At 53.3% G+C, this 20,221-nt stretch overlaps 2 protein-coding genes and 1 long non-coding RNA gene across 3 annotated transcripts in view; 1 reads left to right on the top strand and 2 right to left on the bottom strand.

Moving 5' to 3' along the window:
* Foxk2 (forkhead box K2) overlaps window positions 1-7,405 on the top strand; it is a gene marked incomplete at its 5' end in the record, with an annotated part of 46,736 nt that extends 39,331 nt beyond the window's left edge. The window contains 1 exon segment of the mRNA XM_005407499.2: window positions 5,838-7,405. Within this exon segment, the coding sequence (XP_005407556.2) occupies window positions 5,838-6,019 (182 nt within the window).
* A 939-nt stretch (window positions 7,406-8,344) lies between these two features.
* Window positions 8,345-14,267, bottom strand: LOC106146946. Its single transcript, XR_001231597.1, has 2 exons — window positions 14,055-14,267; window positions 8,345-10,481 (listed from the first exon to the last, which is right to left on the bottom strand). It is a non-coding gene; the product is annotated as an uncharacterized LOC106146946 (long non-coding RNA).
* Window positions 14,268-18,667: 4,400 nt separating this feature from the next.
* Window positions 18,668-20,221, bottom strand: part of Wdr45b (WD repeat domain 45B) — a 41,144-nt gene continuing 39,590 nt past the window's right edge. Inside the window, exons 9-10 of the mRNA XM_005407188.2 lie at window positions 19,992-20,113; window positions 18,668-19,877 (exon numbers count right to left, since the gene is read on the bottom strand). Coding sequence (XP_005407245.1) covers window positions 19,771-19,877; window positions 19,992-20,113 — 229 coding nt within the window. The 3' untranslated portion in view covers window positions 18,668-19,770. The remainder of the gene's footprint in view (window positions 19,878-19,991; window positions 20,114-20,221) is intronic.

Here is a 20,221-nt window from a genome sequence, read left to right as displayed (position 1 = left end):
TGCTTTCCATTAGAACCACAACCTCCTGAATGCCCTTGGTATCAGCCGAACTCAGGTTCTGTTTCTGGGTTAACCAGTCACATCGTACAGAAGCTATGCATTTTGGTCACTGCTTTTTTTGTTTTCCAACACTCATACCAATCCTAGGATCTCGCATGATAGGCAAGTGCTCTACCACTGAGCTAAATCACCACTACTTTTACTTTTGAGACTGCATCTCCTTAAGTTGCCCAGGCTAATCTTGACCTTGTGGTTCTCCTGCCTCAGCCTCCTGAGTAGCAAGTGTGTACCACTACACCTGGCTCTTTCACCCTTCTGGCAGCAAACATGTTTTGCCCAAATTATACAGCACAACATTAGCATCTGCTCTGGGGCCTGCACTGTGACACCAGCTGCCTGCGCTAGAAGGAGACACTCTCCGATTCCTTTCTCCACCTCTGGCACTGGACAAAGCAGGCTGGTGGCTGCCTGCCAGGTCAGTGGCTGGTGTCATGGCAGCAGCAGGCCTAGGGCTTTCCTGTCATCCATGCTGAGTCCCGTTCCCACTCAGGAGGAGGAAGGGCAAAAGCACCTATTGTATGTCAGAAGCCATTCGGTGGTCTGCTGGTAACTGCCTCTTCAGTGTGACCAAAACCTGCCTTAGGAGCCTAGGACATTTTTCTCTCAGAAGTCATGGTTCTAGTTCACACCACCGGTATTGGTAGTTACTCCTCTGCTCCTGCTCGTGCTTGTGGGGACAGCCGAGGCTGTTGGCTCTCTGGAGGGGTGGGGGGCCAGCGGGCTCCCAGAGAGATCTGGTGGCCAAATCGACCAGAGGTAGTGTCCTTGAGGCAGGAGCAGGAGTTGTGTGATGTTGGGGACTCTGACCTCCATCACTCCTGAGAGCGCTCTGAAAGCACTCTCCCTGATTGTGAATTAGAAGCTCATCCTACTCCCTCCCTCCCTTTCTTTCTCTCTTTTTTCCTCCCTCCCTCCCTGTCTTCCTTCCTTTTTCTCTTTTTTCTCCTGTGCTAGGGATCTAATAACCCAAGCTAGGCAGGCATCTGGCACTGACCCACTCTCCAGCCCTTTTATAAGCTTTTCGTTACAAAAAAGATAAAGCATTTTGCAAAAATCAACCCATAGCCAGGCTTGTCTCGGTTTCTCTCCCTCTGCTTACCACTCATCTCTCCAAGATATAGATGATCTTTATAATGAGCAAAATGCTGCTATAGAACCTTAAAACTTAACAGCAATTCCTTTATAGCCTATGTCTTATTGTAGTTCAAATAATCAATTCTGTCTTTCTGGTTCTGTGTGGTAAAATACCCAGAAAGTGTGTGTCCCCCGTCCTCCTCTCTGGGATTAAAAGGCCTTTGCACTGAACAACACCCCTAGCCCTTTCTGTGTTTTCATTCTGAGACAAGGTTTTCGGAAGTTGCCTAGACTGTGCTTGAATTTGCAGTTGTCCTGCTTCAGCTTCCCAGAGTGAAGCTTACCTTCTTAAAGTGAACAGTTCTGTGGCATTGAGCATATTCGTACTGTTTAAAACCACCACTTCTGTCTAGTTCAGAATCATTTCATCATTCCAGAAAGAAACGCCGTGCCCCTGGAGCAGGGTACTGGGTGTCTCACCTTCACGGCATGTGGTCTTCTCGTCGCTCCTTTCACTGAGCACACTCAGCGTGCTGGGCTCCTCTGTCAGGGCGCTGTTCAGGCTTTGCGCCGTTTCCTAGCCGGATGTCCTGTGCTCAGTGCCTCCCTGATTGTTCATTCAGCGGCCAGTGGACTTCTAGCTCTGTCTGCCTCTCAGCTCTCTCTCGGCAGACTGTTGCGTGCACACTTGCGTGCACATGTGTTGAGCTCCTGCTTTCATTTCTTTTGGGTGTACACCTAGGAGTGCAATCCCTGTGTCATGACAGTTCTGTTTCATTTGTTGAGAAATCATCAAACTGTTGCCCACGCCACAGAACTGTTTTCGGGATTCCTGCCAGCAGTGTGAGGCGCCCCTCGGAGTGCAGCGTCCCTTCGTGGGCTCCACTTGTCCTGGGTCTCTGGAGAGGATGGCTGTGCCTGCATCTGTATGGCAGAGACAGTTACGTTCGTCACCCGATGCAGAGTTCACAAACAAAAACAAAATGTTGACAACCACTCGTGAACAGAGGCACTGCTATTTCCTTCCTTTCTTTCTGACTTGAGTGAAGTGCTGTCTCATGGTAGATGAGGTTGTTTTGAGACAGAATCTCTCTGTATAGTTCAGGTGGCCTTAAATTTCAGGTGATCCTCCTGCTTCAGCCTCGAGTGTTGAGATTACAGGGGTGTCACCACACCTGGCTTGTATGGTAGTTTTGACTCGCATTTCTGTAATGACTAATGAGGATGGGCATCTTTTCATGTGATTGTTGGTTATTTGTGTATCTTCCCTGAAGAAATGTGTATTTAAGTCCTTTGTTTTGTGTGTGTTCGAATCCAGGATTTTAATTGGATTGTCCCTTGCCAGCATGGGCTGGAGGGTTGCAGGACTTTGTGACCCTGGTGGTACGCGTCATCAAGAGGAGTCTCCCAGGCCCATCACTGACTAGGGGCTGGCTCCCTGTGCAATCTGGGACTTGCCTTTACCTCCCCATGTCAGCTCCCTGGGCTGTGCAGGACCCCTGGGTGGCTCCACAAATCTTTGTATAGCATGGCATTGGCTGGGCTTGCACATGGCCCTGGCAGAGGAGCCCTGCCAGCCTGAAGCCATAAGGGTTGTGCAGACCCAGGGCTCTGGCCCCTCGCCTCCCATTCTGCAGTAGTTCTGTGGTCACGGTCTTGGGGCAGGGGCAAGAGGAAGGCCCTTGACTTGCTGCAGGTTCTAGTGCATCCTGGCAATGCCCTGTGTGCTGTGTCCCCTTCCTGCCTGTGCTGCATGTGAGGGGCAAGGCTGTGGCAGAAGGAGCCCCATGGGGTGCTATCTCTGCTCCTCAGTGGCAGCAGATATACCCTAACTCCCCTGTCCACACCCAACCCTGCCCACATAACCTGCCCAAAGTTTACTGGAAGGAGGCAGAGCAAGTGCTGCTTGGCCAGAAAGACCATCCTGGAGCAGCCCCACTGCTGGGCTGCAGTGCAGGTACCAGGCCGCCTGCCGCCTCGGCCCCCAGCTACTGTGTGACCTCCAGCACATGGCTGCTCCCAGGGCCTAGTGCCTTGCTGCGCACACACTGGTTTCATCCTTGCCAGTTCATGTATACACAGTTCATGGTATTCGTGACCACAGTGGGCCTGCTGGCTGTTCCCTGGCACATGGGCAGCAGAATGTATGCACTCTGCAGCTGAGGTGGAGCTGGGTGATGCCTGGGCACCTTGTGCAGCCGCACAGGAAGCCATTGTGCTATCAGTGGCTCTCACAGCCAGGTGGAGCCAGGGTGGGATTCTGCGTGTGCTTTCATCAGCTGTACGGATCCGCTTACAGATCCGCTGAAGATCTGGTATCCTCTTAAGTTGAGCTTCCTTGCCAAAGACACAGGAGAATCAAGTGCTAAGTGGCCTTCCTTTGTGGTTCTGTGGCTCCGCACAGAGAAGCTGCTCTTCCCATGGCACTGCCTTGGCTCTGTGCCATAAACCCTCATGGTAGGCATCGTTTTCCTCTAGGGCCCCAGGCATGGCACTGATTCCCCCGCCCCCCTGCCACATTGTCCTGTGAGGTGCTGCAGCAGAGGTCCCACCTCCCAGGAGTGGCGCATGCTGGCTGCTGCAGCGCAGTTCCTGTCTCAGTTGGAACCCTCCCTATACCTCAGCCGGCCCTGGAGGGCGGTGCTGCCCCAGCAGAGGTGGGGAGCCAGTGTGTGCCCTGGGTGTAGGGCCAGACCAGTGGCCATGCACCTGCTGAGTGGTCAGTTGAAAGGTATGGGCAGGCCTAAAGGTCAGGTCTCACTTTTCGTGACATCCCTTCGGATGATACACTCAGCCCACAGCAGAGTTTGCTCCTCCCCAGCCTGCAGCTCCCCTGCACTTGGCTTGGAGTGGTAGGGACATCCCAGTGCCTGTGTGGAGATGCCCCTCCAGCCCACTGGTTCTCAGGGCTGTCACAAGTTTTGGCCCAAGATGTGGTGTCCTCTGGCTTCAATTGTTCTGACCTCGATCCTGCGCATCCTGGGTCCTCTGCCCTGTGTGCAAGTTTTAGACTTCTTGCTCAGAAGCTGCTGGCATGCAGCTGGGATGGAGCTGAGTCCAGGGGCAGTGTGGGCAGAGCTGTGTCTGCACAGTGTTGACTGTGCAGAGACTCCCCCACAGACCTCTCTTTCTTGAGGTCTCAGTTTGTCTTGTTCTGCATAACCTCCCCCATGCACTTGGCGTCCTCTGCCTCTGTGCCTGTGAGTTGTGTTAAGACCAGAGTCCTCAGCCTCATGACACCCCAAACCTAACACAGCAGGCAGGCTTGGGGGCCTCAGGCGCAGGGCTGGAGCCAAGTGGGGGCCTGCACATCCCCAGGGGTGCATAGCTTTAGGCCTTGTGCATCCTCTACAGGCAGGACCAGCTGTCCAGGTACAACTGAACCCCACCGCTCATAAGGGGGCAGCTTCCCAATCAGCTGTGACCGCCTTGATCCCACCCACCCCACCCCCAGGTGTGCTGCATGGGAGGGGGCCAGGCAGGGCCACATGGGCGGGCTGTAGCTGTGTGGGTTGGGTGGGCTATGCTGGGTGGGTGGAGCCTATGCCCAGAGTTGTCCAGGCAAGATTCGGGTGCCACAGGAAGAGGCTGGAGACCTGAGCCACAGTTCTCGGTGCTGTGTACCAAGCCAGTGTCTGGGATAACCAAGCGGCCAGAAGAGCTGAGGGCACAGGTGGGCCTGCTGGCCTCTGCTGCTCTGTGGCTGTCTGTGCAGCCGTGGTGAGCAGGCAGCGCCCCAGCCTGGATGCCTCCACCCAACCGGGCTGCTCTGTCTTGGGTTCTTTCCCTTCCCTTTCCCTGGTAGGAGGTGGTGCAGACCCAGAGAGGACCCGAGGTGCCTCCATGCGGCCCCTCCCCTGTGAGCCTGACATATCCCAGAAACAGCAATGTCTGTGGAGATGGCCAGGCTCAAGTGCACTGGGGACAGAATTCCCCTGGCTCTGCTGGGAGGTCCGGGGGGCCATGCACGTGCACCCACATGTGAGGTCTGGGCTGGCAGAGCTGGGCGTGTTGCCACTGAGCCAGAGACTGTACCTGGCAGATTTCCTTTCTTCCTGGGGGCCTCCGTCCTCTGTGCTGCTCCTTGCATGGGTTGGGCAAGGCCTGCCTGGCTGTGGAAGGCAGTCTGCTGTTCTCAGTGTGCACTGACTTAAATGTTGACCTCATCTAAGCATTAGCTGCACAGGAACCCCCAGGGAGGTCTTGACCAGCATCTGTGGCCAGCCGGGGTCCCTCAGACTTTGCTGCCCCGTCTCTGACAGCAGCTTGGCCTCCGAGGTTGCTGTGGTGGACAGGCTGTAGGGGCTCCCCACGCCCTTGCTCTGCACTCCAAGCCCACCCAGGCATGCAGAGCTGGCCACCTCGCAGGCCCAACAGCCCTGCGTCCTGCTCCGGGGGCCTCGCTGTGGGGGGTGTGAGTGGCCCCCATGCAGGGGCTGGGGACAGCCTCCCTGTGTGTCTGGACATTGGCTGAACTCTGAGGAGCCAGCAGTAGTGGAAAAGAGCTTTCGGAAGCAACAAAAACAGCAGTTGTTAATAACCCGGCACACCAGATGTCACCAACCTGCTGCAGCATGGGTCCCGTGGCCCAGCCCAGACCCTGCTGTCCCTGGCCACCAGAGGCTGTCCCAGGGTCCTTGTGGGTGGCCCCGGGGATGGAGGGCTCCCCACCATGCAGGGTCTGACTCGCCGTCTCTTTTCAGCAGCGGCCAGCCCTCTGCACATGTTGGCGACCCACGCGTCAGCCTCAGCTTCCCTGCCCACAAAGCGACAGAATGGTGACCAGGCTGAGCAGCCGGAGCTGAAGCGGATCAAGACGGAAGATGGCGAGAGCATTGTCATTGCCCTGAGTGTGGACGCGCCCCCGGCGACGGTGAGGGAATAGGGTCCAGAGCCAGTGGCCGGGAGAGCTTTGCTCACGTATAACATCAACCTCGTGGTGCCAAAAGGAGACGTTGCCTCTCACCGACTCCGCCAGGCTCGGTGGGAGGAGCCCTGTGGTTAGACTGTGCCTCTGAGCACCGGACACAAACCCAGGCGGCCTTAACGCTCCTCACCCCCGACAGCAGGCGCACCCTGGCTCCTGGGCGCCCGCTCCCTGCGGCTCCACAGTGGAAGTGTCCAGTCCCTCCCAGAGGCCAAGCTGCGCCCCTGATGACACAGCTGGTCATCCTGTGGGGACAACACCGAGCCACCCTGCTGCCCCCACAGGACCGCACGGGCGGCTGGGAGGCAGGACAGCTGAGGTGTACTTGCTTCCAGAACAGTGGGATCTTTGCCGATTCCCATCACTCCGTTCTGCTCTGGGAAGTTTGGATCACAGGACCCTGCATCTGGATTCATTGTGGTTAGCAGCAGTTCCGTCATTTTGTTCATTTCTGTGGTGGGTTCGGCCCTGGACGGTTCCCATGCTCCCCCGCTGGGCTGCCACACCCATCAGCGTAGGAGCCGCGGCCTGTGAACGGAGGGCCGGGGCTGTGAGGACCGCGCACAGACGGGCGGCTGTGCGCTTGCTGGCTCTCGTTTCTTTCTTTATGTTGGCTTTGTCCCTGGCCTCATTTCCACCCTGACTGAGTAAAACAAGTCTCCTAAGTGTTGTGTGTGCTTAAGCAACAGGACCCTGACTCCCTCAGAGAGAGATTCTGTCTTTTATCACCCACCCTTTTGGGCACAGATCACAGATCCCAGATCCACCGCAGCCGCGGTGCATGTGGCACTTGCTCCCTGCAGGGAGCCGGGAGGTCGTTTCCAAGCTGCAGCAGGAAGTTTCCCCGACCTTCCAGAACCGAGCCCAACACTAAGGCCGGCTTCCCTCCTTCGGGAAGGGGCCGGAGGAGTGGGAGCAGGCGGAGAGCCGAGGCCCCGGCCTGGCCCCTCGCAGGCAGCCACGCGCCTCCGCAGGGCTCTCGAGCTGGCCGTGCAGCTGCGCATCCAGGGCTGCAGCCTTATTGTGAATTTTTTAATGTCATCATCATAGTGTTATTTATTTAAATGTAGTTGCTTTGGTATTTAAGTTTTTTTTTTTTTTAAGAGAGGAAAAAACCCTGTATTTTCCTGATGGAATGAAATGGCTCAGAATGGTATATTTAGGCAATTAAAAAACATTTATTATTTACATAAAGACCAAATATGATAAAACTGTTCTAAGTATTGTGTGTCACCTGTCTCGAGCTGTCACAGTGTATTGCAGATGATGCGTGTGAATCACGGGGTCACTGCGAACTGCTGGATTTATAACTCAGCCATGTGGAAATAAAAGTGAGACATCCTATGCGTGAGCCGTGTGTGTGACACTAGCACGCAGCCTCTGCGGAGTCATGGCCTTCGCCTGCCCCACAGCAGCCCGAGTCCTCCAGGCCTGAGACTGAGGCCTGGGGTGTCCTGTCTTCACCTTCGGAAGCTCTGCATTTACGGGAGCACTTGGACTGAACGGCAACCGCACAGGGCCTGGATCTGCGGGGCTCAGGTGACCCCAGGCAGAGCGCTGCATGTCCTAGAGCTGCTTCCATGGGGCAGCAGGACCTGGTGACTCCTTAACATGAGCTGTCTGCATGCTGAGCCCCCCGATAGGCCTCGGGGTGCTGCCAGGGTCCTTGGTGAAAAGAGTCCAAGCCTCCAATGCAGGGGGAACAAGGAGCTTTGCTTGACGGCGGCCTTCTCAGTGTGAGCCTCGCCGGCGGTGTGAGCTCCTCTTCTCTCCCTCTCTCTGGCACGTAGGAATTTAAGGCTGTCCCGAAGCAGGTAGAAACTGAACCCCAGGTTAGCAAGCACCTGTGCCCAGGTTTTCCTTCCACCTTTAGGGCTTTGTAAATTCCATGTGGCTCTGAGTCCCCAGGAGCCTGCTGCTGGCAAGGTTGGCCCCTTGGGCCCAGGTGAGTCACAGGGTGCCCAGCCGTCCACAGTGGCTCCTCAGCATCTTTCCCAAGAGGTCTCTGACCTTCGCAACCTTCTGAGCTCCCTCAAGGACTAGAAACTTTAATGTCAGCATCTCTGCCCTGAACCTGCAAAGGACAGAGGGAGAGAGGCCGCCTGTGACCCAGACCCAGATGTGCAGGAGGCCTGGCCCTGAGTGGCCCTTCCGCTGGCTGCTCTGCTGCAGCTGTGGGGGCCAGTGTACGAGAGACCACTGCGCAGCCTGGGCCTCTGCTGTCAGTGCGCGGAGGATGATGTATGTGCAGAGATGTGAAATTTTAAAAAAGTACCAAGTTCCTGAAATTCAATAAAATATTTTTATTAATTTTAATTGAATCCCGAGTATCACTGTCATTTTGGTGAGCCTGGGCATTCCTGCTTGACCTTTGTGCACTCCTGAGGGCGCCGAGCGGCATGGGAGAGGCGCAGGGTGCCGGCAGTGACCCTGTCTGCTGCGTTGGCGCTGTCGCTGCCTCTCCTGCGGACTGGCTCTCCGACCCGAGGGCCAGAGTTGCTGTGGACAACTGGAGAGGGAGTGCAGATCTCCAAATGCTACAGTGGGTTTGAGGCCCAGACGGACTCGAGTACTTCCTGCCGTGCTGTCTGTGCCGGATGCTGCTGTCTGAGGCTCCCCCAGCCCCTCGGTCCAGCCAGGTGCACAGAGCCCTGCAGTCAATAGGGTATGGGCTGAGGAGGAAGAGCCCCCCCCCCGCCCACTCACTCACCTGCCTTGAACAGTGGCTGCCAGCTCCAGCTAAGGATACCATGCTCCATCTGGTGCTGTGTTGGCGGTGGCATTAGGAGGTGCTGGAAAATCTGTTGCTAGGTTCACTGCTGTGGTGACACCGGGCAGAGCCACAGGCACAAGAGGCGACAGCTCCTTCATGGGACCTGGGGCGAGAACCTGCAGCCTCCGCTAGTGGGGAGTCTGGACCAGTGTGGGGTGGAAGGAACCACAGCTTTTGAGAACTATGCTGGGCTCTGGACAAACAGGTCACGCGGCTGTGCTGCTGCTGTGAGCACCTCCACAGACCCTGGCGGGTTGGAGAGGTCTCAGCGCAGCAGATGCTGCAGGCACTCGGACCTGCGCACTTCCACTGTCAGTGTGCAGACAGGGTCTGCAGGCAAGTGAGTGGTTTTAGCTCACAGGGAGTTGGAAATCTGGATCCCTGGTACAACAATGTGTCTGGCATTTCCTGGGTTTCCCGGCCTGCGTGGCACTGCCCGATACAGGTGAAGGCACTGGTCCCAGAGGGATGCCTGGGAAACAGCCACAGGCATCCTGTGGCTGGGGGCAACACCCAACTCAGGGACCCTTACTCCTCGAGGAGCGGGGTCTGGGGCGCTGGAGGCCAGGAGAGTGTAGGACCCAATTGCTGTCACTGATTGTGGGGTCCCAAACTGGACAGGTGGAGCACCAGGCACACACGGTGTGCCTCCTGCCTCAGCCCGCCGAGTGCTAGGATTACAGGCATGCCCATGCCCAGCAACTTTTTTTTGGGGGGGGGGTTTCCAGTAGCCGGAATCGAAGATCTAAAATCATCTAAATTTTATGTCTAAATTAAATTTTAAATTTTCACTTTAGCAAGGAACAAACTAAATCCAGAAGAGTCAACACTGAAAAAAGAAATAGGTAAAATTGAGGGAATAAAATCACCGAAATTAAAATTAAAGTTGCTTCTGTGGAAAAAAAAAAAAAAATCACTAGCCAGAATGACCAAGGGAAGAGGGCACACATGAGCATCAGGACTACTCTGAGAGTGGCCTGAGAGAGACTTGGGTGTCCACTGTGAACAGCGGACTCCCCAGGACTGGCAGTGTCTTGTCCCTGGTAAACAAGAAGCAAAGTTCAATAAACAATAAAAAGTTTAATGTGGGGCTAAGTTCGCCTTTCAGTGCCCTGACGCCAGCTCTGTGTATCAACCTGCGCTGATTGCCCTACAGCCTTAAACACAAACATTTCATCCAGATTCCTTGAGTTTCCTTAAAATTACATCCCCAACCTTAAAACCTATCTATACTCAGTCCCCCTTAGATATTCACTGCTATCCTCTGATGTCAGCCTGCCTGTAGGCAGAGGAATAAAATCGGATCTTCCCCACAGCGTCAGGCTCTGGGTGGCTTCTCATGCTCTGTTATTAACAGTGATCAACACCAGAAATCAGAGACTGGGGCAAATGCCGTCATCCCAAACTGGGCGTAGGGGTGCACACCTGTAATCCTGGCACTCTGGGAGGCTGAGGCAGGAGGATTGCTGTGAGGTCAAGGCCAACTCCCAAACAAGAGCTCCCATTGTTCTGATCAGCCACTTCTCCCTGCTGTGACCAGCAGGCTCCTCTGAGACCAGAGCGGGAGACCGGAGGACTCTGGAAGCCACGCAGAACTCGAGGGGCTGCAGAAGGCAGGCTTTCAGTGTAGTGGCCTTGTCTACTGGCCTGCAGGGGACAGAGGGTGAGGGGACCCGCCTGGATGTGACCACGAGGGCTGCTCCAGTCCCCCCCCCCGCCGATTTCGGCTGGGCCACTGTGGGGGGTGTGAAACACAGCCCCAGGGCAGAGCAGCTGCATGAAAAATGGGTCCCTGGGCCCCACAGGCCCAAAGGACAGATGAATCTGTACAGGAAGGACACGAGGTGTGTTTGTTCAAGAAACTCACTCGTGACGTGGAGCCTCCCGCAGAGATCAGAACACTGCTATGGAGTGTGGGGCAGGAACCTGGGAGTGGACTCTGCCCAGACAGCTGTGGGCTGGAGACACGTGTGTGCTACCCCTACTTGCCCTGTAGCCAGGGCCAGTGCCTGGGGGCCTGGGGGACCTACATTACCTCACCCCACCTGCCAAGAGCCTTGCAGTGGCATGGGCCAAGGGATTTGATGGAGTGTGGTTTTTGAGGCAGGGTCTCACTGTGCAGCTCAGGCTGGCCTCAAACTTGCAGTGACTGGCCTGCCTCAGCAGTTGTGTGCCACCACACCTGGACCTCGAGGGGATTTTAAAAACATAGAACACCTTAAAAAACACTACTGGATCTAAGCATTTAAGGAAATCTCTAGCAAAATATCAAGTTAGCACGACCTGAAAGATGCAGTGGCTACATATGACAAAGGACATAATCTTTGCAGAAGTGTGTGATTATCAGCCTTCATCTGATAACAGCCAGCCCCAGGGACGACAGAAGATCTGACTTCCAACAAACCTGTAAAACGCAGGCTGGCTTGAACTTGTGATCCTCCTGCCTCAGCCTCCCAAACAGCTGGGATTACAGGCATGCACCACTACTTTTGGTTTTGGGGTAAATCTTCATGCCTTCATATTTGGCAATAGATTCTTTTTTTTTTTTTTGGTTTTTCTCCGGTACCGGGAACCAAACTCACGACCTTGCACTTGCCAGGCAAGCGCTTTTGCCGCTGAGCTAAATCCCCAGCCCCTGGCAATAGATTCTTATATTTTACATGAAAAGCATGAAGAAAAAAGATAAATTGAGCTTCACAAAATTAAAAAACTTGTGCCTCAAAGGACATTATCAAGAAGGTGAAAAAACCATCTACAGAATGGGAGAAAGTACTTGCAAATCATGTTAGTGTCTATAGCTCAAGAAACAACCTAGCTTAAAAATGAGAAAATAAACCACGCATGGTAGCACATGCCCATAATCCCAGCACTCAGGAGGCTGAAGCAGGAAGATTTCTGTGAGTTTGAGGCCAGCCTGGGCTACATAGTAAGGTCAAGGCCAGGCTGCGGGGAGCGGGGGCAGAAACCAGCCTGTACTACATATTGAAACACTGTCTCAACAAAAAAAAAAAAAAAAAAAGAAAAAGAAAGAAAAAATAAACTGAGTATAGTGGCACCACCTATAATCCTAGCTATTTGAGAGGCTGAGGCAGGAGCAGCAAAAGTTGGAAGTTGCAGACCAGCTGTGTTGCTCCTGGTAGAGCACCCCTGGCCTCAATCCCCAGTCCCAGAGACAGAGGGAGAGAGAGGATGTGAAAACCCGGCTCACCTACAACTTGGATGAACTTTTTTTTTTTTTTTAACTTGGATGAACTTTGAACTCATTATTCTGTGACTAAACAAGACACAAAAGCAAAAGTACTATGTGATCCCATTTATGTGAAGTATGGAGTCCACCGAGGCAACAAAATACAAGCTACTAAGAGCTGAGCAGGGGGAGAAGGTGAATTAGGTGGTACTAGGGATTGAACCCACGGCCTTCACACTGATCTACATTCCCAGATCTCTATATTTTATTTTGAATCAGGCTTTCACTAAGTTTCTCAGATTGCGCTCCAACTTGTGACCATCCTGCCTCAGCCTTGGGAGTGCTGGGATGACAGGCATGCACCACACCCGGCCTGAATTCGAGTTTAATGGGTATGGAGTTTCTATTAGGAAGTGAAAGTTCTGGAGCCGGGCAGCAAGTAGGACGCACCTGCACTGACACTTCCAGCTTCTTTAAAAGGCAGGTTCCCTGTGTGTTAGCACAGACCTGCTGCAGTGGCCGCAGACCTGCTGCATGGCCGGCAGCATCTGAGAAGACACCCGCATCACTGATCCTTAAGGACACTGCAGTAGGGTCATGTGAGGCCCCATGTGGCGGGGACCGCTGTGGCCATGGGAGTGGAGATACCTAAGGGCTGCGGAAGCAGCGCTGCAGGAGGGCAGGGTCTCAGAGCCTCAGAGAGCTGAAGCAAATGCCTTCCTGCCCTCTGGTGAATCAGAACCATCCCCACAGCGCGCATGCGTGGACCTGCGCCCGCATCACCCTCCTGGAGGGAATTCACCACCTGTGGATTAGGGTGGCTGCCATGGCTGTGGCCAGCATGTGACCGGCCCGACACAGCAAGAGACAAGGCACCCTGCAGCTGCATGGCAACTGCCACGGCCTGTGACGGCTGCATGGTTTCTCAGTGGGCTGAGGCTGTTTCCTGGGCGTGCAGGTGCTCATCAGGACAGTAGTGGCCACACAGTGCTGGGTGCTCGCTGCTGTGTCAATGTGCGCTTCAGGCAGCAACCCACTTTCCAGGTCCCCATCTGTCTCTCAGGAGCTGTCACTCACTCCCATTTCTCACTCAAAAAGTGCATGCACTTCGGGATGAGCAACTGCATGTTACATGAACTTCCTCCTAAGAGGAAAAGACCTATAAATTCCACCACACAGAAGAGAAGCATCTCTTCTAGGGTCTGGAACAGCATATAACTGGCGCTACACCTGCTGCTACCCAAGGTGGGGGGGGATCGCACAGCCATTTTGCAAACTGTGCCGGGCTACATGAGGCTGTGCTACCCGTCTGCAGCCAGTCTCACAGCCCTGACCTAAAGGAAGTGAAATTTAGGTTTGGCCAAGATGTTCCCAGTAGCACTGTTTATAACTGCTGGGATCTGGACCCACCCAGGTGTGCTCCAGCGGCTGAACACAGACGGTCCAGCGCCACTGACACTACTCAGCAGCTGCAGATGGACCAACAGCCAGCGTCACACAAGTGGGAGAAGCCGGACCCCAGCCTGCATGCTGTGCACCCCAGCTGAGCTGTGTCCCCACAGTGCTCCTGACGTGATAGGACCCTACTGCAGAGGTCTCAGTTAGGTGTGGTCACACGTAGTGAGGTGGTCCAGCTTGGCCTAGTGTCTTCCTTAGGGAGGAAACTCAGAGGTGACACAGAGGGGCCTTTGCAGTGGGACAATGCAGAACCCTGGGCAGATCCAGGAACCTGGCCCGGCCTTGGCTCAGGCATCTGGCTGCCACTGCCGTGAAAAAACAGAACTTGTTTTACGTCAGTGTTCAGGTTTGTCACAGCAGCCTCGGAAAGCAGTCACCTGGAAGGCTGTGATGCCCTGGGAAGGGCAGCGCTGTGGGCAGAGCTCTCCACACGTCCCTGAGGCGGTGTCCTGTGTGGGATCTCTATCAGTTGGCAAGCAACTGCTGTTCCTGTGGCCTCAGGCGGTGCACAGCTGGTCCTGCACTCGAGGGGCTCTGGTTAGAGCCGTGCGCACAGGACCTGCGCCCCACCTCACCTTACAACCAACACTGCTGGCGGTCCTCATGACACGGACAGAAGCTGAACAAGCCCAACGCCAGGCCGTGTGAACTGATCGCAGCAAGCTGTGCAGCAGGCAGACCCAGGACAGGACACAGGCTGGGGGTGCTGCACCGGGAGCGGGGTTCCATCTCTGATGATGGGGGTTCCACAGAGGGGTGGAGCGGGGGCTGCACAATGTTGTCAGTGAACTGGATGCTGCAAGGTAAGCACAGTGGTGCACACTTATCATTCTATCACTAGGAGGCTCAGGCAGAATCCCAAGTTGGAAGCCAGCCTGGGCAACTTAGCAATTTAGAGACCCTGCCTCAAAGGAAGAGGAGGGTGTTGCTGAATAGTAGTTTCCCTAGGTTCAAACCTCACTACAAGAAGCTAAAAATAAAGGTAGGCTGCTGGAAATCAGGCTAGCTGCCTCCTGTAGTCGTCATAGAGACACCGACTTTCTGGACTCGCAGCTTGGCTATGAAGGTCACGAGACGTCCTCTTTGTGTCTGCCCAGATCCTGGACTGGCACCTCCACCAGCCCACAGGCTGCACTGCACAGGAAGCGGCCTCATGCTCACAGCAGACGCACAGCTGTGACAGCAAGCAGAACCATGACTCTGCAGGCCGAGGGCACCTGGCCTTGGACATAGCCCTCCAAACACTTCCCTGCAGTTACTCACCGGTCCTTCACGCCTTCTACGCTTGTGAAGCCCGGTGTGAGGGCTTGGAGGTGTAGCTCAGGGGACAGTGCTTGCCTACGACATGTGAGATCCTGGCTTCAAATGTTAGTACTGGAAAAAAAAATCTAGTGCACACACCTCCCTTTTGGGGGATGCTGAATAAAGCAAATAGTTTTAAAATTAATACCAAACAGCCAGGTGTGGTGGCATACACCTGTGATCTGTAGGGGCCAAAGCAGGATTGTGAGTTTGAGCCTAGCTTGGGAAACTTTTGAGACCTGGGGAAAAGGGAAGAGGAGCAGGGGGGAGGCTGGGACATACATGTTCCCCCAAAATGAGATCAGGTCTTGCATTACTTTTCTCTCCAAAAGATGAGACAGGGTTTATTTTCAGGGATGTCTTGTTTCTTCATGCACAGCAATCTATATTTATTCACTTATTTCTGTACAAATCCCACATTTCCTCAAATACAGTCATGCTGTCGTCATTGGGAACATCATCATAACTCTCCAAACCCGAATTCCTCCCTTTCCCACAGAACCACTTATGTCCAGCAACAGAGCTGACTTCTTGTCCACGTAGACTGCTCGTAGCGCACTAGCCACGCAGAAGTCAGTGATTTTATCCCATGAATTCTTCACCCAAGTCATGACCTCTTGCAGGCTGGCTTCATGAAGTTTCTGTTAAATTGAGTGTTAACTGAAGACTTACGAGACAGGAGTGGCACAAAAATGATGACAATTAAAAACGAACAGCCACACAAAAGTGACAAAAAATTACAGGCACCAAAATTCAGACAACATTTCTTTATTTCACATGAATGCATTAAGTCCATTAGAACACACGACGTATTGAGTCATAAAGATTCGCATGAGACACCACATCTGCTCGTTATCAAGTGCTTGGGTGTTGTGTCTGAACTCCAACTTGTCATTCAGCACTGTCTTGAGTTCATGTGTTTTCCAAGGCATTTACCTCTTGTTCAATGGTGCCTGCTTGGATACTTACAAATACTTAATTATAATTTATATTAGCATTTAAGTATATATATTAATATCATATTATCTATATTTAATTATATATTACTACTTTATAACATTGCATCTGTTGTGTGTTACAACTAAATGCATCTGTCTGGCCAAAGATCTTGACTGGGTTCTTTTGGGGTAGGACTTATGAACATGCTGAATAATCATGCATAGACTTATTTTCCAGTTAGGTCTTATTTTCAGGGAAATAGGGTAGCTCACTTCAAAGGCTCTGGGGTCAATCCCCAATACCACAAATGAATGAATAAATGCTTAAACAGATAAGTGAATAAAATAAACACCAAAACTACAAAATTATTAACCTGAAACCTGAGATACAACAGTATGACAGGGATGAGAAACTGCCAATCAGTGTCTCGTATACATGCCCCAAACACAACCCAACCCTCAAGTATTATTAGCGAGCAAATCCATCAACATTCAGGACTATGTCATGACCATGTGGGCTCTTTCTCAGAACAGCACAGTTAGCTGAAGATAAACCTATCAGTGTGGTTCCCAGTGCCCACGTTAACAGAAAGGATAAACACATCTCTTCGATGCAGAAAAGCCGTCTGACACAATCAGCCTGCTTGCCCACAGCAGCAGCCCGAGAATGCTTCTTGGCTCCATCAGAGCCTGGCTCTATGGGTCTTTAGTTGCTGTCCTGGCTGCCCTGGAGTCTTGAATTAGCTCAGAATATTCCCATCTCATGGCTGTTTTGACTATTGGGTGGCATGCAGCAGCATCCACTATATCTTTGACCACACCTCATAAAGACACTCACAAAAGAGCACTTCAGGAACTGCTTCAGAAAGTGGCAGGGATACGGAATGAGTGTGCTCGAAGTGAAGGGATTTTGAGGGGGATTCATGGCAATGTGCCTTTTCCTATAATAAATGTTCACTGTGTACTTTGATCACACCGTGTATTCCAAATTTCCCGAGGCTGCCACTGCAGACCGAACACATGCCCAAAGCCTGATCCCAGTGGAAGTGAGTGGAAGCTCCAGGCGGCGTCTTCCATGGCGAGGTGGCAGATATGCACTCCATTTGAAAACCTGATCTGCAATCCATTGATCCAGTGCAGTAACTAGACAAGTCTGTACTCTGTATGCATGCAGATTTCTATTTCTAAATGATAATAGCAAAGAATACTAATACACATGTTCGGGCAACTGAAGTATGTTGTGGTATGTCCTCAAGCGTTTAAAAATTTAAGACAGCGGGACCTTAATACTGTCTGAAACCGTACGTCTTACACCAGTGGTGCAAGTCTTCTCTGGTGGTGCAAGCCCAGGCGATTCTCTGCGGTGATGTACAGCGGGACCTTGGTTCACAACTGCTTTGTCTGCGAACAATTTGGTTTGCAAACAAACATTTGGCTGTTTTGTCTTCGTTTGCAAACTATATCAGGTGACATCTTCCCCACACACACGACTGTTTTTTCCAAAACTGTAGAACAGGTTTTTGGTTCTTTTTTGTCTTTTTGAGACAGGGTTTCACTATGCAGTTCAGGCAGCCTTGAACTTGCTTTATAGTCCAGGCTGGTCTCTAACTCCCAGTGATCCTCCTGCCTCAGCCTCCCAAGTGCTGGGATTACAGGTATGTGCCACCACACCCAGCTTAGAACAGATGAAGTTTGTGAGCCGAGGTACCACTGTATTTTCCTGTATTCTCTAGTTTAGGAGGAATACATACTTTGTTGGTTGATCCTACATACTGTCCAGTCCATTTCAAAATGTGAAACTCTCCTACAACACAAGCTCTGACATATGAATGAACTGCTCAGTGGCAAGGGCCACCTCGAGATGTCTCTGGTACCTGAGCGTGAAGTGGCTGCAAAAAGAAAAGATAACATGAAAACCTTTGGCCAAACAAGGCTGCTGAGGCCAATGCTGCTGGCCAGAGCGGAGGGCAGGGGGAGGGTCCACACAGGGCCACGGTCCTGCACAGGGCAGGTGTACTGTGTTCCATGACACACACACTTTGGCAGCTGGGGGCAGGGTAGCAGAGGAACAGGCAGAAGGCAGGGGACCAGGCAAAAACCTGCCGAGGCCTACCTGGATGGCCTGCCAGCAGGCCGGACTTCTAGACTTGTGAAGGACTTTCCACCCAGTCTCCTGGCCCAGGTTCAGGGCTCACAGGAGGCAGAGGCACTGCTGATCTTGCTGCCCAGGGTAGTGCGCACACTGTCTCCAGGAGGTGCGGCAGCCTAAAGGACACATCGAGGGACAAACCAGAACCAACACCAACTTCAGATGCTAATGGAGCACGGTGTGGGTTGCGGGTGACCAGGGAAGCTGCCACCACAGGGACTGGCCAGCATGGCAGGACCCTGGGTGTCTTCTGAGCTGCAGGGCCCGACATGCAGGCTCTCTACCCAACGCCAGCACCACCCTGAGGGGTCCCATGGAGAGCACCTCCCAGGGTAACATCTCCTACACCAGACTACACTGGGGAAACCACATGCTGGAAATCATGTAAATGTGAAGGATTATCCCGCTCACGTGGCCCACAGACAGCAACGCAGCGTCCAAGAAAGCGAGGGTCACCGGCAAAGGGGGATGGGCAGGCGTCTGCGCGTCACACACATCTCCCAACAGTGGCAGGCTAAAGCCTCTGCGGTGGGGAGGATATAGGCAGGGACCACGTCCACGCATCACCCTCCCACATCTGCATCTGCTCTGCTCTCTGTGGGGCCACTAAGACGCCGCCTGTGGCTTCTCCTCCCACAGCTGGGCCCTCCTCGAGGCCAGCACCCCATGCTGGAAGGAGACCCCAGCCCCATGTCCTGTGGTGACAGCACAGTCCTGAGCGCTACCATCCAAACAGACTCTCGAAACAAGAGCAGTGTCTACCTTCGTAACACACTGCCCCACTCTTCACAGTACAGAATACAACAAAATTAGTCACTTTTATTTAAAAGAAACCGTACAAATAAGTGCAAAATTAAATTTCATGATTAAATACACGTAAAGGCAACATGCATCCTTGACATCAAAACCCACGCAGGAAGTTAGTCGGTTACACGACAGAAAGGAAATAGCAGACTGAGGACCTGCTGTGATGCAGATTGTAAATATATGCAGCCTGAAATCAAAACAATGAAGCTTCTTTGGGGAAGGGAACTGAAGAAAATTAAATATATACCTCAAGGAGCACGGACAATGTGGAACCCACAGCCTGAGTTACCAAATCTTTAAAAATGGTATGTGCCTTTCATTCCCAAAATGTTAGTGTGTAGCTACTCAAAATGCTGGGGAGGCGGCAAGGGGTGGACGCAGCAGCTGAGGGTGGCCCCACACAGAGGCCCCAGGACATGTGGCCTGCTCTGGGGAGGAGTCCTTCGAATCAAGGGACAGTGTCTGTGCTAACTAATTTTCAGTCTATGCACTGCTTTGTTCCCAACATGTCACAGGTAAACTGCCTGAACCCAGATTTAAGTGGGAAAGCCAGCCACACCTACTCCTGGAACCCGAGGTCGGCAGCGGCGGCGGCGCTCTGCTTACTGGGGCTGCTCTCTGCTCCCTCCCACCGCTGCCCCGGGGCTGGGACAAGCGTCGCTGGTGCAGGTGGCTGGCTCTCACAGCTGGGACCTGGCCTGGGCTGTGCGTTCCCATGCAGCTCAGGGCCAGGGCTGGGTGGGGATGGAGTCAGCGCAGAGATAGCTCCACTGCCTCTGGCTTCCTGGCACGGTCCCCAGGTTCACGAGGAGCCTCTGCTGGAGTGAGGATGCGGTTGGTGGAGCCACTAATGCTAACGTCACAGTTGAACTAAAAGGTGGCGGCGCTGGGTGGGCCACTGAGTGTCTGCGGTGCCTTGGTGATTATTCTTTAATGCAGGAAATGGGAGCCTTTCTCAGGAAGGCGGACAGCTCAGATGGCTTGAGACCCAAGTCCTGAGCAGTCCCTCCAGCCCCCACTCCCCAAGGCCCAGGGCACTGGCACCAGCCCCGGGCATCTGCAGGGTGCTGGGTGGCTGGCACTTGGATGAGAGCGTCACAGCTTGTCATCGGTCATCTCTAGGAACTGTGCGTACACGTCCCGGATGCACTCGCCCTTGGGGTTGAACAGGAACTTGTAGTAGCTGCCGTCGGCACAGATGGCTAGGACAGGAGATGCTGTGTTGGCCAGAGCTGCACTCTCTAGGCTCTGAGGCAAGTGCCACGCTGCCCGCAGCTCCCACCCACCAGGGTATCACATCCCAAGAAGCCACTCACCAATGACTGCGTTTGGCTCCGTCCCAAAGGCACAAATGCAGGGAGAGCCAGAGGGGACCTGGAACTTGGAGAAACTCCATTTGGAACTGAAGTATTTTGGAAGGAAGCTGGCTGACGCCAAACTGCAAGGACAAGGAGGGAAAAAAAGAATAGAAAAGACACAGAAATATTACCTACTTAAACCTAGAGAGCTGTTAAAAACATGAAAGTGCTCAAAGTTTTGAACTGAA

This window comes from Chinchilla lanigera, unplaced genomic scaffold (assembly GCF_000276665.1).
Source record: "Chinchilla lanigera isolate Chin_1 unplaced genomic scaffold, ChiLan1.0 scaffold00105, whole genome shotgun sequence".
Taxonomy (NCBI): domain Eukaryota; kingdom Metazoa; phylum Chordata; class Mammalia; order Rodentia; family Chinchillidae; genus Chinchilla; species Chinchilla lanigera.
The sequence above is the reverse complement of the archived record's forward strand: the minus strand, read 5'-3'. Positions and strand labels throughout refer to the sequence as shown.